Here is a 20,549-nt window from a genome sequence, read left to right as displayed (position 1 = left end):
CTGGCTGGCTGACACCCACGAGCAGGCTGAGGGCCACCAAGTTACTCACCTGGGTGTGGAAATGGGCAGCTAAACAGCTCAAGGACAACAGGCTGGCCACCCTTGATATGGTGTGCGAGGGCGGAGCAAAGGATGGCCAAATGGAGTTTAAAAGTGGTGTAGTTGTGTGAAAATCTGCTGATTTGGTTACCAACAAACAGGGTAGGGGAAAAAAAATCTTTTAGGGAGGAACAGCAGGGAAATGGTCACCTAGAGTACAAGTACAAACAGGGCAGAAATCAATTTTATGAATGAAGCATTGCCACTTGCTGATCTAAACCATAATTAAATTGGCGATTCAAATCAATGTAGCCTGCTGCTATCTTATCTTCTTAAGTTTCATGTATTTTATTTACACATACTCAATGTCCTGGATTTTAAGGTGCATGAGCAGGTAGTGAATGGTAAGCAATGAAAATGCTGCACTGCTGCTTTTCCATTTGAGTGCAAATAATGTCAACAGAACTCAGGAATTTGCTCCAGAAATGAGGAAATGGCATCAGAGAAATGTCTCCCTGCTTATTCAGATCTTGAGCTGAGGAAGAGTCAGGAGCAGTATTAGCATTACTTAGACCACCAACTACAACATGCAGATCTCCTGCACCAAAGTGTAAAATCTCAAATTGGTATAAGCTTGTTAAAATAGAGTCCTTTTACTGTCAGAGGAGGAACAGGAAAAAAAGAAGAAAAAAAGAGGAAAGCAACTGTGGCTTTTCATCAAGTATATTTCATAATTGTCCATTAAAATATGTACCCACATCACAAAACACTTTAAAAAAACCAAGTATTTTTAAATGTATGTACAATAATGCAAAAATATGCCTAAATATGTATCTAATGCAAAAAAATAAACCATTTAATAAAATCTCCCTTCAAATGTCCCCTTGCTCTTCAACATGTTAAAAAAAAGGACAGAGCTCAGTAAACAAACAGGAGTTAAAACACAAACTAACAGACAAGAGCAGCACAAAGCAGACACCTAAGAACGGAGAGGCGTCCGATTCAGCTTCCTGTTCCGTGGATTACACCACAACTACAGTGCAGCTTGTCCTATGCCAGTTGAATTTTGGTTTTAAAAAGTCACCCTGGTATTAAGAGGCTGCCTATGGCACTCGTTTTTCACGTAAGCAAAAAAAGTTAATGATAATCCAACTAAGCACCCTTTAAACCCCCTTAAACAGGGGTGAATTTCACCCTAGGCAAATATTTCATGTTCTGTGTATTCCTGCCAAGCACAAAGAGGTCCTGTCCAACAAACAATATGGATGAAAGTCTACCTGGACAACTGTGGTGGGAGAGAGACTTCTGCTATTTCATGGCTACTTGTTTGGGTCACCTCTTCTTTCTGCCTTCTCTAGGAAGCTGCAAAGAGGGCTCCAGTCTTAGAAGTTCGGTAAGTCAAATATCTTGTATTTGTGATGTTGCAATTTCACTGGTAGTTGGGCTTCTAAATATCTCTGAAGACTAGGTCTGATTATCTGAGTTAAATGAGACACTTCAGTTGCCAAAGAAAATGTTGATCTGATTCTTACTCGGATATGTTTAGGTGACTGATGTATATCCTCTATCTTGCTAGAGTAATTGCCCTCAGAGTACAGCAGGCTGGATGTGACACACAGCTCTTGTTTGCAAAAGCAATCTGAAGAGGTTTCAGTATTGCTCCCTATAGGAAAGGTGGCAGGAATTGAAGTACTATTTAAAAAACCTTATAAGGCACTGGTGCAACAAGGTTTGTGACGAACATGATTTTATGATTCCTATTTTCCAACTGTTTAAAAGTCAGTCAGTTAAACCAAACATAAATAGCAATAAAAAGGCATTAGAAAAGTCCCAAACCAAAGAAATCAACTTAGTATTGAAACTCAGTATACGACAGTCCCACTTCAGTGCACACACTAGCTCCTGCACGTTTTCTTAAACTCACTGTCAACTCATGCTCACCCTATATACAAAAGTCCCCCAACAGAGTCATGATGTGCTGAACATCCTCTACAAACAAGAAATTTTTAGATGACATCACATTAAACTTACAGACAATGGATAGGAACATATATTGGCTCACCCACTGTACATATCTATTCAAAGCTTTAACAGAATAAGAATATACACAATATATACACTTAATTCACACAGTAAAACAGCCCTCAACATCTGCTATTTTGTAGGGCTATGCATTTCTTTGACTAAAATTCCACACATGGAACTATGTCTGTGCCAGCTCCTCTTCATAAGCAATAGGATCACTTCAAGGTAAATTAGTTCTTCATTATATATGTAACAGAAACTGCAAAAGCTCAGCCTCTAGTCATCACTGTCACTCCCAGACTCACTCAACTGCAAGTCATTTCCTATGGAAAACAAAAAACAACAAAACACAACAAGTGAGTAGGCGTTAATTCACATTTCATGGCAATCAAACCTAAGAGCAGTCACATTTACACTGGAAGATTTAAATAAGAATAACATATGAAATGAATGCAAACATCATCCGTCATTTAATGGAGCTGCTCTCTATGCCTAAGAACATCAAGAGCTGCATGGGGCTAATACATGGTTGGATCCAGGCCAAACCAAGTGTCCTTGGCTCCACAGCCACCAAAGCTGCTCCCCAGTGGGACAACAGCCCTCCCCGTGCTGGAAGCTGGAGAAGGCCTCCACCCAGCCAAGCTCCCATATATGGCTCTAGACAAGGCATTGGGGAATTCCTTGGCTTTCTTGGCCCTTTTAGAATAGATTTTTTTGGTTTGAGGCCATTTGGGGTAGCTGAGACAAGGACTCCACATGTCAGTAAGCCAAAGGGAATGTTAAAGCCATCACAACTCAAGGCTACCAGCTAAACTAAGCTGACACATGCTGTGAGAGCGAGGACTCCCCTCCAAAGTGCAAAGAGATATCAGACAAAAGGCCAGGATATGGATAAACCTACCATCTCAGATCCTGTCCTGCAGAGCACTAGCAATTTGGTAAGGTGGAGTGGCTAAAAAGGGGCAAGAATCCTTCTTGTGTTCTGGTAACTGAACCTAGCTCTTCCAGCATTCTCCCATGGCCCTGCCCCAAAACAGCTGCAGAGCAGCTATGCAAGTTGTGCCCTGGATTTCTTCATCTCCTCTCCCCTTTTTCAAAACAAGAACTTGGGGTAGGGGTAATTCTCCCCATAGCAAAAGAATTTTACATGCAAAGGCAAAACCCACCCTGAATAAAGGAGCTGCCCTACCAGTTCTCAGATTATCCTGCAGTCAGAAGCTTCTTATCATTCAATGACCTATGCAGTATTGTTGTGGCCCCCAGGAGAAGCAGGGAAGAGGTCACTCCCAACCAGAAACAGGGAAATGGACAGAGTCCTAATGACTTCGTTGAACTTTGGATTTCACTTAGACATTCATTACTAGCAGGAAGACTGACAGGCCTCTATAGTTTTCCAGCAGGCCTCTTTGGTACGGTCTGTATAACATACTTGTATTCTCAAAGCTGGAAACCCTACATTTAACTGTATTCAAACCCCTCCAGTTCCCTATGTATGGGTGCCAAGACATGAACACAAAAATGCCTCAGGAAGAATTGAGAACAATTTATGATAATGGTAAATGCAATTATTTTTAACTCCACCGGGTTAGAATATACCTTACCTAGCACAAGGAAAGAGCAATACAGATGTATACCATGTCTGCAGAGAGAGTCTCAGGGGACAGAACTATGCTTTAAAAATGTTTCTTACACTTTTTGAAGGGTGAAGTGAGCTTGTACTGATTCAATAATTGAAACTCCACAGCTGTAATACCAACATATACCAAATATATGGCTAAATTTCCCTGCAAAACATGGTATGTGTGAAAATACAGCTGAGACCAACACAACAAATACTCTGGCAAAGCTATAGAGCTCATAGCAACAACCACAAAGACACAGAGACTGTGCATTTATGAACACAGAACAGCCTTGTGCCATTCGCAGTTCTTTACAGACCTTTAACTGACACCTGTCAACTCCACTATTTCTGTCTAATCTGTGTATTCACATTAAAATTATTCCCACCCTCCAGTGTACCAGATCCATCCATACCGGTGAGTAGGTGCTTTCCTATACACCCATTCCACCTGGAGGCCTGAATCAAGGCTCAGCAGGGCCAATGGGGCCCATTGCACCGATGCCCACAGTCTCTCCACACCTCCAGACAGGTCTCAGCCCTCTGTTCAAAAAATCTGCCCACTTATTTCAGCCAGTGCAACTTCCTAGGATTACTATTTGGCAAAAGGTACTTCATGGAGTTATCCTAACAGGCTAAGTGAGTGGTCTTAAGCAGCTTTCAACAGTGATAAGACACAAGCATTTACTTACGGAGCGTGTTCATGAGCTGATTGCTTCCTTGTGGCCTGCTGGTGCCGTTAGCCACAGTATTCCTGTTGTTATACTGCTGATGTGGTGGCTGGGAAGGGGAAACATGTGCTGGCTCTTCTCCCTCACTGCTGGAGCTTTCATCTTCACTCCCAGATGAGCTTTCTGAATCTGATGAGCTGCTTCCACTGCTGCTGCTCATCTGCTCAATAATTTCAACCTCTGCTCTTAGCTCTGAAATAAAGAGACATTCATCTGGTTGAAACCATAAACAGGGCCCCATGGAATTTTGGAAAAGAATGTGAAAATGCAATAGTTTTCTCAAGTATAATTTATCACATCAAAATACTTCACATGAAAGAGAGAGACATGAAGGAAAATAAAAAAATTCTGAAAACCTTTTTACTTACTGTTGTAGCTAAATTTAAAGAAGCAACAGCATAGGTTAGTATCATAAAACCTTCACTTCCACTCTTATTCTTTATATACTTCTCACTCCTGAAAGCACTTCCTGCTTCATTATTTTCAACAGGCTATATGCACTAAATACAAAGTAAGTACATTTCCTGATGGAGGAAAAACTGCCTTGACTTCAGATAATGTATCAAACTGCTCCAGCACAGTCACACAGCTCATTTTAAACAAGCTTCAGGAGCAGATGGATGACATCAAATAACTCTGCAGTGGGACAGATGAGAATAGCTGAGAATTTTCACATGCTGGGGAGCGATAAAAATACTGTAACCTGCTAGAGAGCTTCAAAGTAGCCAGGAAAATCCAGAAACTACTTTGAAACTGGAAAGTTACTCAAGTCAGACACTCCCCACTTTAGGGTTACCAGTGAAACACTGGAATACTGTGACAGCAGCACAACAACCTCATCAGCAACAGCTAGTGTTGGCTGAATGACTGGCTACTGAAGAGCTCTTAAGGCATGCCACTCCAAATCACACAATAATGTTAAATTTGTCATAATTACAAGTGGCCTAAACACTATTAGAGGACAATTCCTTTGTATCCACCCACAAAGTTGAGTATCTAATGACTTGGCTCACCTATGCAGGTTTCCATGAGAGAACAACATTCACACATATGTTAAGCATAGGGTGTGAAACCCTCAAAATTTTGGCTTTTGCTGTGTTAGCAATTCTCCACCCACAGAATCGGAACTCTGCGCTTGCCCTGGAGAAGTCACAGGCTCAAGGAACAACACTGAAAGGGGAGAGATGAGATACTATCATCCCTACCTGACAAATGGAGAACTGATGCCAGGAGTAATTTGCCTTAGGTCAAATGTGTGTCAGTGTGAAACTCAGCTACTCAGCTGAGGACAACTTTCTTGTGTTTAGCATAGCCAGATCATATAAAATTACTATTTCTTTCAAGCAAAAATGGCACAGTTTAAATGTTTCTTGTATTCATATTCAGCCCCTGCAGGAGTAAGTCTGAGCAACTGGAAGTCTTCCCTTTTTTAGTAGGATCCATTTTCCTTGGGCTGCCTAACACTATAGAGCAACAGCCAAGTTATCAGCCTCCACAATATTTTCTGGAGAGTGTTCATTTAGCTCAGCATGTATTAGTTTGAGAAATTAAGTTGTCTTTTGCCAGTTTTAAAATCACTGTTTTTCAGTTTCAATGTTCGGGGCTCAATTTCAAGTGCTATAGTTATACTCCAGCTGGGTATTTAAGGACAGTGGTGGAGTTCCTCCAATTTACTTTCTAAATCTAGATACCTGCTTAAACCACCTGTGCTCTCTGGACTCTATTAGTATGCCAGGTAAAACTCACTCCTTCATCTTGAAGATGCAGCATAAGAGACCACTGGAAGAGGGAGGAAGGGTTCTTTCCCTTTAAAATGCTCAGGTTTAAACTCTGCCTCCCTCCCCAGCTTAATGATGTCAAATTTCCACATACTTCAAGTGATGGAGTTGTTAGTTGCAAATTATAGTGATGATAATAATACGATGTTAGAATATCCTGGATTGCAGAAAGCAGAATCACTTATCACAGTCCATATTGCAAAAAGATACAATAAACAAGTCTAATACAAGGCAAGTGCCTGAGGATTACACGCATGCTTTTAGAACCAGCGTCTGTGGCTGGTATGGAGCAGTGCTGGCACATGGGCTGAGAACAACATAGAGCCCAGAATGCAGCATTTAAAATAGCCTGAACAATGTAAAGCAATCTGAGAGGCACTGGTGGTGAAAGGGAAAAGAATGGAATAAGAATGCTCTCCAGAGAACTAGGAAAAAAATCTAAACAAGAAGTTTGACCTCAATACAGTAGGCAAGGAGATAACTGAAGGAAGTGATGCTGTCTGACCAATGGGAAAGGAAGATCAGCCTGGCCAATTTTAAGCAGTTAGTAATTAATGTCAGATTGAAAAGTAGGGGTTTTCTGCTGGAGAAGCAGAAAACTAAGAGACCATAAAAGAGGTTTTGTTATGAGGAAGGAATGGGAGAATGCCTTGGAAGAAGTAGTAAGGCCCACTATGCTGAATACAGGCAAGAAAAACCAAAACTGCACCAGTACCTCAAGCTTCAAGGACTGGGAAGTTAATGCTGTTATCAGTGACAGTAGTCACTGGTGGAAACTTGGTCTGAGCCCATCCTGTAGTCAACTTCTGCCTCACAGGCTAAGAGCTTCCCCTCAGGTCTCTGTTGTCTCTTAATTCCTTGAGCCCAGAATTCTAAAAATCTCATCTGTGCAGACAAGAAAAAACCAATTGTTTTCACTAAAGCAATGGTGGCTGCTGCACCACTAGAAGCCTGTCAGGCAGAGTTCCAGGGGGATCACTAAGGAAGTCTGTTCAACACAGTCTTGTAAGCCACTGATGACACTCAAGCCTCGTAGGAAAAACCCCGCTGCTTTAGAATTGTCTGATTTTGAATGTTCCCATTTGCCTGTTACGCTTAGTGCAGTTACAGGTACTGAAGCTGTGGCTAAACATTTCCCTGTGGTGCCTCCAATTGTGTGTATATATGTACATATATGCTAAGCCAAACAGCTAGAAGAGTCAGACCTTTCCAAGATCTTTTTGTGCCATAATATCAAACAGCTCATGCTGATGTGCCTTAAAGGTTTAAAAGATGACAAGAGTCAGGATGTGCAGCAGTTACTTTTCAAAAAGCTGTCCATACAGTACAGTTTTGAACATTTGCCTTAATTGAGTCTACACCATCTGAAAAGGCTGAGATTGCTACGGGAACCTTAATTTTCCCACATTTTATGTTCCAGCTGTAGGATTTCTTTCAAGAAAACCAACTGGCTTAGTATTTCACACTAGCAGTCAATGCAGTTTTTAGAGTAAAGAAAAACCAATTCAATGTCAGAAATCATTATCCAAACACAATGGCCTTTCTCAGCAGGGCTGTCTTCTGTATATATTCAGTATCATATACTCTAATTTCTTTCCATAACCATATTTAACTGTTCATAGAATCATAGAATTTTAGGGGTTGGAATGGACCTTACAAGATCATCCAGTCCCAATCCTTCTGTCATGGGTAGGGACACCTCCCACCAGACCAGATTGCTCAAGGCTTCAACCAACCTGGCTTTGAACATTGCCAGGGTTGGGGCAGCCACCACATCCCTGGGCACTACCTCTCTGGGAACCTAACTGTTCCTACTTTTCTTAATTTCAATATGCTATGCAGAATTTTTAACTAAAACCCTAACTTTGGGCTGCAAGAATACCAAGGACTTTTAGAAAAAAGTCATTCAGCCTCTGGGAGGATAAGGCTGAATGTCTATAGCAGAACGTTCACTGTTAATAATAGTATACAAGGTGGAGAGAAATCAACTTGATACTGTCACTTCGAGCGTGTGAAGATGGCAGCTAAAAGAGGCAGCATTTTATACTGAAGTGCAAAGATTCTGACTGAGGTGTTCTTGAGAGACACAGTGCTGTGCCCTAATCCTCACACAGCACAGTTATATGTTAAATAAGATATGCCCAGATTTTTAAGCACTGTGTTTAGAGTCTCCAAACCTGAAATATGTTTCCCTGTCTTTTTTTCCCCAAATGTTAATTATGCCAATGTTACTGAAAACATTTCTGTTGTGGCCAAATACATATGATAAATGCTGGTTATTTCATGCACATAAACAGCTGTACTGTGGTATATGTATGCAGATGTTCACTGTTTCATGAAACATTATCAGATGTAGATGAATATTTAAAAGAACAAGTTCTTACTCTCTCCTTTGCTCCCTTCAGGCAGGAGGGCAACACTAAATTTGTAGGGGAAAAGACTTCTCTGGTGCAAAACCCTAGACACAGCCTCCCAAAGGCCTCTCTGCATGAAGGAAAGGACTGGTTCAACTCCAATATGCTCTGACTCTGTCCTCAGGCCCTGTTGTTTGGACAGCTGTGTAATGGGACAGGGAACTGACATACCTGGAAGTTCACTTCCCCGTTCATCTGTAAGGGGAGCTGTGGAAAAGCATAGCTGAGGGTACCAGGGCAAAGCAGAAACCTGCACTGAGCTTACCTTAAAACTACTGTTAAACAACATGAGAGCTGTGTGTATCTTACCACATTCTCAAGCAGAGTACACTGCAAGCAAGAGAGTCATGGTGCCAGAGATCCTTTTAACCACCTCCTTTGGGGATTTTAAGTTCTGTGCTGTATTCATTAAATTAAAAACACATAATTTCAGCTTTATGCTTATCTTTTGTCCAGAGGAGCTACCTCAACCAAAAGGAAAGCTACGATTTGAATGGAAAGAACAGTCTCTTCAAAACTGACAAGTCTTTTTTCATAAAAAGACACATTAAGTGAAGATATCAGGACTGAAGACCACCTTACAGCTTTCACAGGTATGTTATATTAATTATTTTAATTTAAAAATTGCATCACTTTAGTTCTACCTTTCCCAAGTAGGTTCTTATGAAATAAATGGTTCAGTGATGGTGAAGCTCTAGATCATCAACGCTGGAAAAAGTTATATACTCTAAGAAACACACCTGCCCAGGCATTTGGCTCTTTTGGGGCCTTGAACAACTCTCTCTGTAAAACACCAACTTGCAAGTCCTATTTTGAGCACAAGTCAAGAGTTCTACTTGGTTTTGGAAACAAAACTCTACAGGTTATTTATTTGGACGTACTTTCCAACAAAAGATGATTCAGTGGCAAAAAAATACCAGGACAGTTCTGAAAAATGTGACTTATACTTTAGCACTAGAAAATAGTCTTGGAGAATAGATGTCACCCCAGACAAATGTAGTTATTTTACTATAACATGACCTTTATAAATTGCTGTATGGATACAAAAGTGACCCAAAGGTTAAACAACTTATAACAACCTACAAGAGAAGATATTTAAAATCCACAACTGATTCGATTTTTAAACTGATATATCACCTGTTATCTTTCTCCTTACCTATTACACAGAAAATAAAAATGACAATGCAGCTAATAGAATCTCTCAGACATTGATTCTGCCTGCTGACCAGCATCCAGGTATTGTATTGCTGCAGAAGAGTGAGACCAGTCAGCAACTATGCAAACACACGGAGAGCTTAGCCATAAAAATGTCACCTAGTGATTACCATGAACTGAAAAAATACCCTGCTGAGTAATTAACATCATCTGGGCAATTAACACAGGCTAAGTCTACAGACAAAAAAAGGTTATATGGGACAAATTATAAAAGAGAAAGAAAAAGAAACCCACCAAAAAATTAGACAGAAAGAACAAGAGTAAAATAAAATAATTGCATCTGGTGCCAGAGAAGAAAAAGAAACAAAAACCTGAAATTAAAGTCTTCCTCATTCTGACTATATTATCCACAGCAAAACCAGGTATCACACCAGTAGGAAAAAGAAGGACATGGGTGAAGAAAGTGGGTCCTGCCCACAGCAAAACACAAGACCAAGCACTGCTTGAGCAGGAGGGTGAGTCAAGCCAATTATCCCTTCAAGATACTTTTAATGTTTAGCAACTGCATAGCAGATGTGATGAAAGCAGCAAGGGAGTGGTTGTGGAAAAGGGGAAGCTGCAGGGTTGCTCACTGTCTCATTCCTCCCCTACTAGCACTGCTTGGCACAGTGGAAGCTTGTCTTGTGCTGGGAACACAGCCGCCTAGCCCTTCAATCTGACCGACAAACGGCTCCAGCCTTACTCAGTGCAGGAATAACTTCCATCCAAGTGACTTGATTGCATAACTAGATCTTGGACCATTAGCTTTTGTTATTGTTGTGGTGGTTGCCTAAGACACCCGTGCAATTTGTGCAGCACTCAGCTACCGGTTTCTGAATTCACATTTATTTTGTTTCTTCTTTTCAAAACAGGGAAATAATTTGGAAGAGACAAAACTATTCAGAAAGAGGAAGTTCTCTCCTGCCAAAGAGTACTGCAGTATAAATATCTATTCTAGCAGATGAGAATAAATAATTCACTAAGATGCTTTAAAACAAGATATAAAGATGACAAAAGAGCTGTCAAGTATCATCTTTTAATCCGTGAACATTGCAATGTTTTTATAAATTGCAGAGTCATAGTTTTTAATCTAAAGAAGAAAGACAGGACCAACCAAAACTCAGGAAACTACAAACCCTTCTTTACCTCTCTTAATGTCATCCAACTGAGGCTCAGGTGAAGGATTATCCTTCAAAGGAGAAGTTTTAGGTCCAACTGCTGGCTTGGTTGGGGCTCTGAACTGTGAAGGAGGCTGAGATGCTCGGGCAGACTGTTGTTCTATTCGGGCTTGGATCTTACTGCTGCCCTCTGCTCTGAAAAAACAACCAGAGACATTCAGCTGTACTGTGCAACTGTGTTCAGCTTTCTCAACATTCTTGTACTAATGCAACACCTGTGACTTCCTTTTGTACAGATCTCTACTTTGTTTTATAAATATAATCAGTGAATTACAGCTTTCTGTATGCAACACTTACTTTCAGTAACACAGAAACATATACAACTACACTGCAACACCCTTACAAAATGTATTTTCAAATCCAGATGTGGTTCAGCGATGCCAAATTCTCTACTTGAAAAACAATGAAGGCTTTAGTTTAGCAATTAGCACTCAGATTTGTAAAAACGAATAATCAATCTTAGTAATTTAAAGTAACCACATGAGAAAACCACTCGTAACAAAATCCTGCTTAAAACAATCAGGCAAAAGAAACAATTTTCTCACTTGCAATTAAATCATCTCAAACTGAACTCTCTTAGAGGTCAACCTGACTACAGTAATCATTCTTACTGCTAAATACAGCATGCGAGCATTTAATGCCTGATTTTCATTCGTTTGCTGTTATCCCTTAAAAATAATTTCTTTAGTGGAAAATAGTCTCCAGAATAACACCTTGTCTAGCTGCTCAATTCAAAACAGGTATTTCCTTTCTTTTGCTGAATCAATGATGTGATTGAGATTGTAGAACAGTCAATAACCTTGACAGAAAAAAACACCCACAAAACCAACATAGGTTCCTCTACGGCACATCACAATAAGGTTAAAGGGTGTGGTGTATTTATCCCATAACACCAAAGCCTTTGGGGGCATGGCTGTATGTAGTGTAGCACAGAAGCACCTTGTGTGGGTATTAGAGCTCAGTTTTGGTTCTAGGAGGGTCCCAGGTCAGCAGTGTTACACTTTGTGTCTGTGAACTAATCCCCCTGAGAGATAAATTAAACTAGCCCATATCAAATTTTCTGGGACTTAAACTACTTGTGGTACTCGAGCTAGTACATTTAGCACTTACTCTGTGCTTCACTGAACTGTAGATGCAGCCTCAAAACTTAAGCACAGAACCACCTCTTCATCATCGATTAAATGATGCTATTAGATACCACATTAATGCAGTTTACACAGTCATTTACAATAGAAGTGAGGATTTGGGAATATACTCACTGTATCAAGAGAAAGGCAAATGCAAAAGATTGTTGTCAGTACTAATTACGCTCTTGGAACTACAGAAGGTTTTATGTAGAGTAAGTTCACTTGACTCACCCCTGTGAATGTCATTAAGGTGTTAACTAAAAACCTTGTTCCCACAGTGTCAACAGGTTGTTAAAGATCAGAGCAGCGATGGAAAAAACCAGAAAGCCACTTCTGATCTAGAAAATAAATGACTTTTCCAAAGCACTATTCCTCAAAACAGGGATCCCCAATTTTTTTCTACCCTGCCTGTGCTTGAGGAAAAATTGAAATATTTTCACCACACCAGAGCCAAAATTCAGTGTATCCAAACACCTCACTGAACCCAAGCCCTCCTGCACTTATTTGCTTCCTTCTGACTTAAGTTTCACTTGGACAAAGTCCAGCAGAACTTAAACTGGGAATTCTAATCTCATCTATGACATGCTCATATCCACTGGATAAGATGAATGCCACATGGATGAGTTTTTACATCACTGATCCAGAGGAGTGTTACAGTCCATTTATCTTGAACTCAAAGTGTTCAGCCAACTGCTGCTGAGCTGCAATCCCCATTTCTAGTAATTTTAGCAGCTAAAAGTCCTACACTGCAATAAAGTGGGCTGTGCTTTTTTAATGTAGAACTTGCAAAATTATTTAAGAGTTCCTTGTTCATCAGACACCTGAATAACTGCTTTGTCTTTAGATCTCAACAACCTGAGTTCCTGGGGTGCTGAAAGAACATCATCCAGAGACTTCAGGTACTTGCAGAACAGAAAGACTGCTAAAAATGTTCCCACTGCATACCTTGTAGCATTTGTGCAGCAGCGTAAGAGCACTGGGTCAGAAAGGATTTTCGGCTTGAGCAACTCCTCTAGGCAAAACCTCATAACCATTATTTCTACAGTTCCCCCCACCCCTCCACCAGCTGGAGGCTTTGTACTTGTGTTCCACTTTATATATCACTGATCCAATACAGGGATGACTGGTTCTTGTTCCCTAAGATTATGTTATAAGAACATCATGACTCCCACAGGAAGCTGTAGGGAACAAACCTAGAAGTCAAATAATCCTTTCAACAGTCTAATATTTCCATGGCTTTTTTCGGCGAACAAGAGATTCCTGAAACACATCCCATCTTTCAGCCAGCTTCTAGAGCTTCAAATCATCAGAGGTGTTTCATTGCAAACTATAATCATGACATTTTGGCAGTGGAGAATTTACAAATGCTTCACTCTTGGACTCACCCTCCTATTTGCATTTTTAGGCATGATAATTGGCCATGTAAAGCCCATAAGGCTTAGTAATTAAGCATCGCTACAAAATAGTTGTGTTTCAAAAAACAGTCTGAAGAAGAAACTTCAGCAAGAATTAATCCTATCAACAACCCTGTCCCCAGCTTTACCTTGTTTTCTTGACTTGAATGCTGCTACTAAGTTTTTCCAACACATATTCCCCAGTGTCATGATTGATAATAAGCACACAGTCCTTCTGATATGGCCTTTTATTTCCTTTAAAGACAGTCATTGGTGGAGTTGAACCCTGGTGCAAAGAAAGAGCACATGTTTGTTTGGTTACATTTCCCCTACCCAAAAGTTTACAAACACTAAGAGAAATGAATACATGTATTGTTCTGAACAGGAGGCTAAGCACTTAATGTTTAGTTCTACAGAAAACATTCATTCATGAAAAGAGACAAATACAGAGAAAATGTGCAGTAGATCAGACACTTCCTCATAGCAATATTACGCCTTTCATCATTTTAAGTGTCTCTGCAGTGACAAAACATCTTCTCCATGGCTGCCATTATTTACAGTTCTCATTCCCAAAGTGGCAGTGTAACTGAATTTGCATAGCTGGCCCTGACAAGTGTCAGAAATCTTCTTGACATTTCCGCTCTGGAAATCATGGGTTTGGATAAGAAATAAAGTTCTAATTATTTGTGTAGCAAAATTATTGCCTAAAGAAATATGTGGTCAATTGAAAAAGAATTTAAACTGCTTTGTGTATTTTACATATATGTATATGACAGTATTTTCAAAGTGTATTTAAAGCAACTGTCACAAACCACGTAAGAACAGCATCTTCTGCCTTCTTCAGAGTCAGGTCAGCATGTACATGCCCAGGCAATTATATCAAAATGTCTTCTCAAAAGCAAATAGAGTATTTTCATGCCTTCCAGAGAGACCCCAAGTCCACACAATGCTGCACAGAGCCATAAAAGTCTAATGGCTTAGACTGAGAAGCAATAAAGGCAACAAACTCACGTGGTGGTGCACGCTGGCTAACTGATGCTGCTGAGACTATGCTCAGCTGTACTGCAACCGTGCACAGGCTGGTTCATACACCTGGTTTTGGGGTTACAGCGGGTGGAATCTATGGTATCTCTGCATATAACAGCATGGATGCACGCTTGGCCATGTCAGAAAGGCCATGTCACTCCAAGGGTTATGTCCTCAGCTATGAAACATTCTCAGACATCTCTGCAATGTATAACTACTGTACAAAAGAAATTTAAAAAATAAATGCTTATTCATATGCACTTTTGCACATGCTATGGGAAAGCAACCAAGTTCAGGGAGAAAAGAAAGAAAATGCCCTCTCCTACATTTTACTCTGAGTAGCAAATCCAAACAATCATATTTCAACCACTGGGAAAGCAATTCCTATTCTCTATATTGCTAATAGGTAGAATATATTTGAATTTAAAATGGGTTCTGAACAGTAAGGGTGAAAAAATCTGAATTCCCAACAAAGACATAGTAAGAGATAGAAATACAGCAAGAGATTCAGAAAGGATGTCTCAAGAAAGTCTAGTCTTCAAAGGCACATTACATTTTTATCATTCCTACATTTAAGGTAGGAAAGCAACATTTAAGAGAATAAAAAGCAAGCTGAAAGTCAAATCCTACTTGCTGTTGACAACTAAGTCAGGAAATGTATAAAGCACAAATTTAATGAAAACTGATCAAAGTTTGTGGGTTACCATTCTGCTACCCAGAAGCCTCAAAACTCAACAAAGGCTGTGATTTTGGCTAAAAAAAAATAAGCAGAAATGTAACTGTTAATTTAAGCAAATTAACAGTCACACTCTTCTACCTGAACTTAAATTTTTGGGTTTTATGTTAGTGCCTAAATCACACTGGCTCACAGATTGTGCTGATTACAGGATAGAAGGAGGAGGTAGGTGTAACAAGTGACACGTAACCAATTTTCTTTCACACGTGAGGGTTTTTTGCCTGGCAGAGCTCAAGAAGCATTCAGACAATGCTCTCAGGCACATGGTGTGATTCATGGAGATGTTCTGTGCAGGGCCAGGAGCTGGACTTTGATGATCCCTATGGGACTCTTCCAACTCAGGATATTCTATAATCTTCTTCAGTAATCTAACACATAGAAATTTTTCACTTCCCCAACCCAGACTGTTTATCAAATATTAGTTACTTAATCCACGTGTAGAAATAGTACTTCGATTTATCCAAGCCACAAAGGACACTAGTATATCTCCACTGATCAAATTATCAGAGTTATCTTCAGGGATCAGGCAATTAAAAAAAAACCAAAACAACTTAGAATCTGAATCTTATCCAGCTGTTGGGCAACTGGGAACCAAAGCAGGATCCTAGAAATTCAGTAAAGCTTGTCAGGATAAAACAATCTCAAAACTTCTCACTCTTTTCCAGTATGCTTAGTGTTCTCCAGCTCTCTGTCCAGAACACAGGCAGCACTGCCTTGGAACAACATACACATAGTGGTTTGGCTGCTTCAGCCTCCAAAGCATACTATAAACTTAAAGCTGTTCATACTGAGGGGAAGAGAATCAAATTAAGCTCATCAGCACAGAGATTTAGAAAGGAACATTACAAGTGATGCTGCTCAACACAAAAGATGAATGAACAACACTGTTTCCAGACAATCCAAGATGAATGTCTCTATTCACTGTGCTGTTACCTGCTCTCAAATAGCACCACCATGCTTGTCATTTTTATACACAAAAACCAACATGTGACCTGCAGCACTAAAGGTGACCAAAGCCATATAAAAACCAGAGGCCGGGCGAAGCAGGCAAAAGCCTCATCCAGTGGGAATTATCACAGTACCATCACCTGCCAATTAAATCCACTGATGTGCTAGAAAAAAAACACCACCAAAAGGACCTGACACACAGCTGCTAAACTGACTGGTGCCCCCCTGCAACCACCAAACCCACTGATGTCTGTGAATGCTGGTTTAATGGCTTGACACATAGCATTAACCTCAGCTAATAAACAAATCCCGTTCCAGCATGCAAGCACTTTCTTTTGTTTTGGTAAGGAAATCACTGAATCTTCAATTACAAAACAGCTGCACCTATCACTTGTTTTATTGCTGTTTGACAATCACCCTCACACAGTAGATCTTTATGGTGTAATTAGAGAAGGAAGTGGATGGGAAACCACTTCATTGCCATGTACCAGGACTGCCCCCATCAATTCCACTGATAAAGCTAAAGGCAGGGAACCCTCTATGCACAATCTTTACATGTTTCAGTAATTGCAGGAATATGCTTATGGGTTTACCTGTAGGTTCCAAACATCAAACCCTGACTAAAGCCCAAGTTACACTGTCTTCATTAAGCCATAGCACCAAAAATGGATGGGAACCAGGTAAACAGCTTCAGCTAACGCTAGAAGTCTCCTTCTTCTTCAAAGAAGAGTAAGAAAGAAGGAGTCAAAAGAAAAGAACAAACTGCAACCTTACAAATATAACCCTTGACAAAGATCCAATTGTACAGTCCTTTCCTAAGGTAACACACTGCAAGTCTGGCTGCTCAGATACTGAACGCATTAGTATTAACAAAGATGAAGTGAAAACAGTATTTACATTAGACTGTGACTACAGTGCAAATTTGTTGAAGAGTAAACAAGGACACATATATAACAGACTTACTGGAATATGTGGCAAAGTGATCGTAACGTCGTCTCCTTTACCCACTTGGAGGTCTCCCTCACAAGATGTATCAATTGACGCTGGCTTGAAATCATCTAAAGAGGAAAACAACTGTAATTACATTTCTTAGAGTCTCCAGAAGTGTCATCTTGCCCTGCAGAGCGTCACTGCACATTTACTGTGATTACAGGGAATGTTAAAATGCATGTTAGTGTTTATGGCAGGGGTGGAATAACAGACCAGTATACTGGCACAGTGCCCCAGTCACATGAGGGCACCATTCTCTGAACTTCCTTTCCAAAATGGAAATAAAGTTCTAGACCTTGTGTTTGAAGGCCAAAAGCAGACTTCTCCAAAGCCCAGCTTTCGAGCGGCACAAGCGTAAACCTGCACCATGCATCTCAAAAGAGCATCAACTTCCAAGACCCAGGGCTCTGCACGGCTCTCGCCAGTTCGAACCTGGAGGACTCTCTCTGTAACAAACACTCATTTAGTGACACCAGCTCATTTAGCCATACTGATGTTTCAGGCTATTTAACAGCCACCTTGTCTCCAAAATAGCACTAAAAGCTCCACAAGGGTGGAAGAGACCTCAGATCTCACTTATGAGGAAACAAAGAAGTGTTAATCTCCATGGTAGTCTGAAGCCACTGTGGATAGCAAATGTGACTAAGGGGAGGCACTGTAACGGCTTTAAACTAACACAGGGTTTAAGTATTTTTGCTGTATCGTATAGAATGCCTTGTGTCTCAGTCAAGGCACTTCTGTTAAGTGTATTCATTTGAAATAAAAAACATATTAAGTTAAAAGTATTTTCCCTTCATTATTCTGTTGTGCTGATGAGCCATTAAAAAACCCAGGACAAAACCTACCTGAACCTCTAGCATTTTGACAGAGACTTAAACAAAGTGAAATATGATCATACAGATACAGACTGGTTTGCTTTGTTTGTTTGCTTTTATAAGAAGCCTCCATTTGATTTTAGCATCCTTGGATATGAAGCAGTGCAATTATATTCATGATCGAGGCTTTTAATTACTGCACCGGTTATGAAATTAATACCTCAGAACAAATTTAAAATAGAATCCATTATGAAAAACACATTTGCAGAGAAAAACCAAAACTCTGACATGTAATAAATACTCATTAAGAGGATCTTAACGTTTAATTGAGTTTTACTTTGACAGCACAACAAGCAGAATCAGACACACTTGACTTAATCCTCATGCCTTAACTGCCAGACCAAATCATACCCTTCATTTTCATCTGAGCAATCTGTTTCCAGCCATTGTTTCCCACCTACTTTATGTGCAAGCTTGCTAAATAAAACAAACCAGCTGGTCAAGAGCTGGTGTCTTTGCCAAAATGGGATCAAGAGTTTCAACAGCACAATCACTAACTTAAAAGGAATATCACTATGACACTTCTTTCTTAGGTATCAGCAGAATAGAGTTACTTTAAACAAACACTCCACAAATTGTGTTCATTTTGGTATCTTACTAGGTGCATGTGCTTTGCTAATCTTGATGTAGATCGAGTGCATATATTTTCCAAAAGTCAGATGTTTTTAAGATGTTTTCCAGGGATAATCCAGTTTCTCCGTACAGACTTTCATAAACATTATGGAAAGGAATGAAGTATTTTAAGAAAGCCGAAACAAATTTAGCCTACAAAATCCTCTCATTGTAGTTTGTGTGAAGAGGATTACGGGAACAATATAATGTCTGGATCCCAGATAAATCATTCCAGAACAACAGTTAGGGAAAAACATTATAACCAGGCAATGAAGAGACCTCGGTTGAAAGTCACGCATGGAAAATAGAGCACACAGAAAGATCTTCTGAAATAAAATTGCATTCTTCCAGTTGTAGTTTGAAGAGCTTTGGCTTTGCAATCCCTTGCAAAATAGATTATTGAAGCACTTTCCATTCCAGAAATCCAGTACATTTCTATCTAGATCTGGATTGGGTTTAATTCATACAGGCTCAGACAACAACCTCATCAATTTAACAGTTTGTCTGCTTTAAAATTTTGATACATAAACAGAGATTTGCTAATATGTTAGTTCTGGATAAAACTGTTCAGTTAAATGTACCAAACACATGGGATGGTGATTTTTAGCATGGTGAAAAATATGTATAACCAGAGGGGTGGCACACACAAACTTTAAGTGTTAATCCACTAGATAGAGTTGGCTGTTTAGTAAAATAGCTTTGCCTAAATCACTATCTGCTTGAGTAACAGCTCAGTTTAGAAAGTTGCTCTTTCAAGTCACCAAAATTACTTACTCGTAGTGTATGAATATGAGCCATGAGACTGGGCCTAGGACTATGCATCATAAACCAAAAAAATCCAGCTGTTGACTGTGTAAATTCCCCACCTTTACAGAAAGCTACTGAATCAGAAGTTTAGTATTATTTTCATGTACTGCTCGTGATCTACCATTCATTTTAGTAAAAAATCCTGGACTCATTTGGGTCTTGCCCAAGGAATTCGGGTCCAGAGACACACTGAGTTCCAGTCTTCTAATACAAAGCTAATCGCACGTAAGGCTAAACAGAGCAGGTGGAATAATATATGGTGTCTTTAAAAAGATAAATAAATTACTCTTTCAGTTATTCATAACTGCTCAAGACTCTATCTCAAGATTTATCTCACATTTATTAGGCACTGCTGGACGTGTCTGAGTAACTCCTGCTGGCTTTCCTGGGCAGTGATGTACTACAGCTGGTTGGAGCCGGGACAGTCAGGGACACAGCACCTCACCACGAAAATACCCAGAGAAAAACCAAACCGAGGGTGCTTCACCATCCCTGGAGGGTTTCTTCACCATCCCTGGTGGTTTTTAAGATGAGACTGGATGTGGCACTCAGTGCCATGGTCTAGTAACGACGGTAGGGTTGGACTCGATAATCTTTGAGGTCTCTTCCAACCTGGTTGATTCTATGATTCGGCTGCCTCTCCGTTCGCCTGCCTCTCCGGGCCGGGCCCTGCCATGACCTGTCCTGCGACTGCTGCAGAGAGGATGAAATGACACGGCAATCCACCCCCTTCACGGAGAGGATCTCCTTCTGCTTCCAAGCGATTAACGAAAAACTTCCTAAGCTGTTTGTCCGCCCTGGCCTGCCTCGCATCCAGCCTCCTCCTCCCTGCCAGCATCCACCTTCTCCCCTCGGGCTGCCTGCCGGGGTGCGACACCTCTGCGGGGAAAACACTGGTGGGGAGCGAAAGGAAGGCAGGAAAACAGTGGTGGGGAGGGAAGACGGGCGGGCAGGGAGCGGGAAAGAAGGGAAACGAGCGCTGAAAGGGGCAGAAGAGGCAGGGGGGAGCAGGGCGCTGAGGAGGGCCGGAGCCCCGGGGGGACAGCGCGAAGGAGAG

At 40.5% G+C, this 20,549-nt stretch overlaps 1 protein-coding gene across 1 annotated transcript; it reads right to left on the bottom strand.

Moving 5' to 3' along the window:
* Positions 1 to 1,807: 1,807 nt before the first annotated feature.
* EAF1 (ELL associated factor 1) lies at positions 1,808 to 17,266 on the bottom strand (the record flags this gene model as incomplete). The annotated part of the gene is made up of 5 exons (XM_009070346.1): positions 1,808 to 2,387; positions 4,375 to 4,605; positions 10,946 to 11,112; positions 13,648 to 13,784; positions 17,172 to 17,266. Coding segments are annotated over 5 exons (677 nt in total), but the record flags the coding sequence as incomplete, so codon positions are not given.
* Positions 17,267 to 20,549: the final 3,283 nt, after the last annotated feature.

The sequence above is a fragment of the Acanthisitta chloris genome, unplaced genomic scaffold (assembly GCF_000695815.1).
Source record: "Acanthisitta chloris isolate BGI_N310 unplaced genomic scaffold, ASM69581v1 scaffold43622, whole genome shotgun sequence".
Taxonomy (NCBI): Eukaryota; Metazoa; Chordata; class Aves; order Passeriformes; family Acanthisittidae; genus Acanthisitta; species Acanthisitta chloris.
The sequence above is the reverse complement of the archived record's forward strand: the minus strand, read 5'-3'. Positions and strand labels throughout refer to the sequence as shown.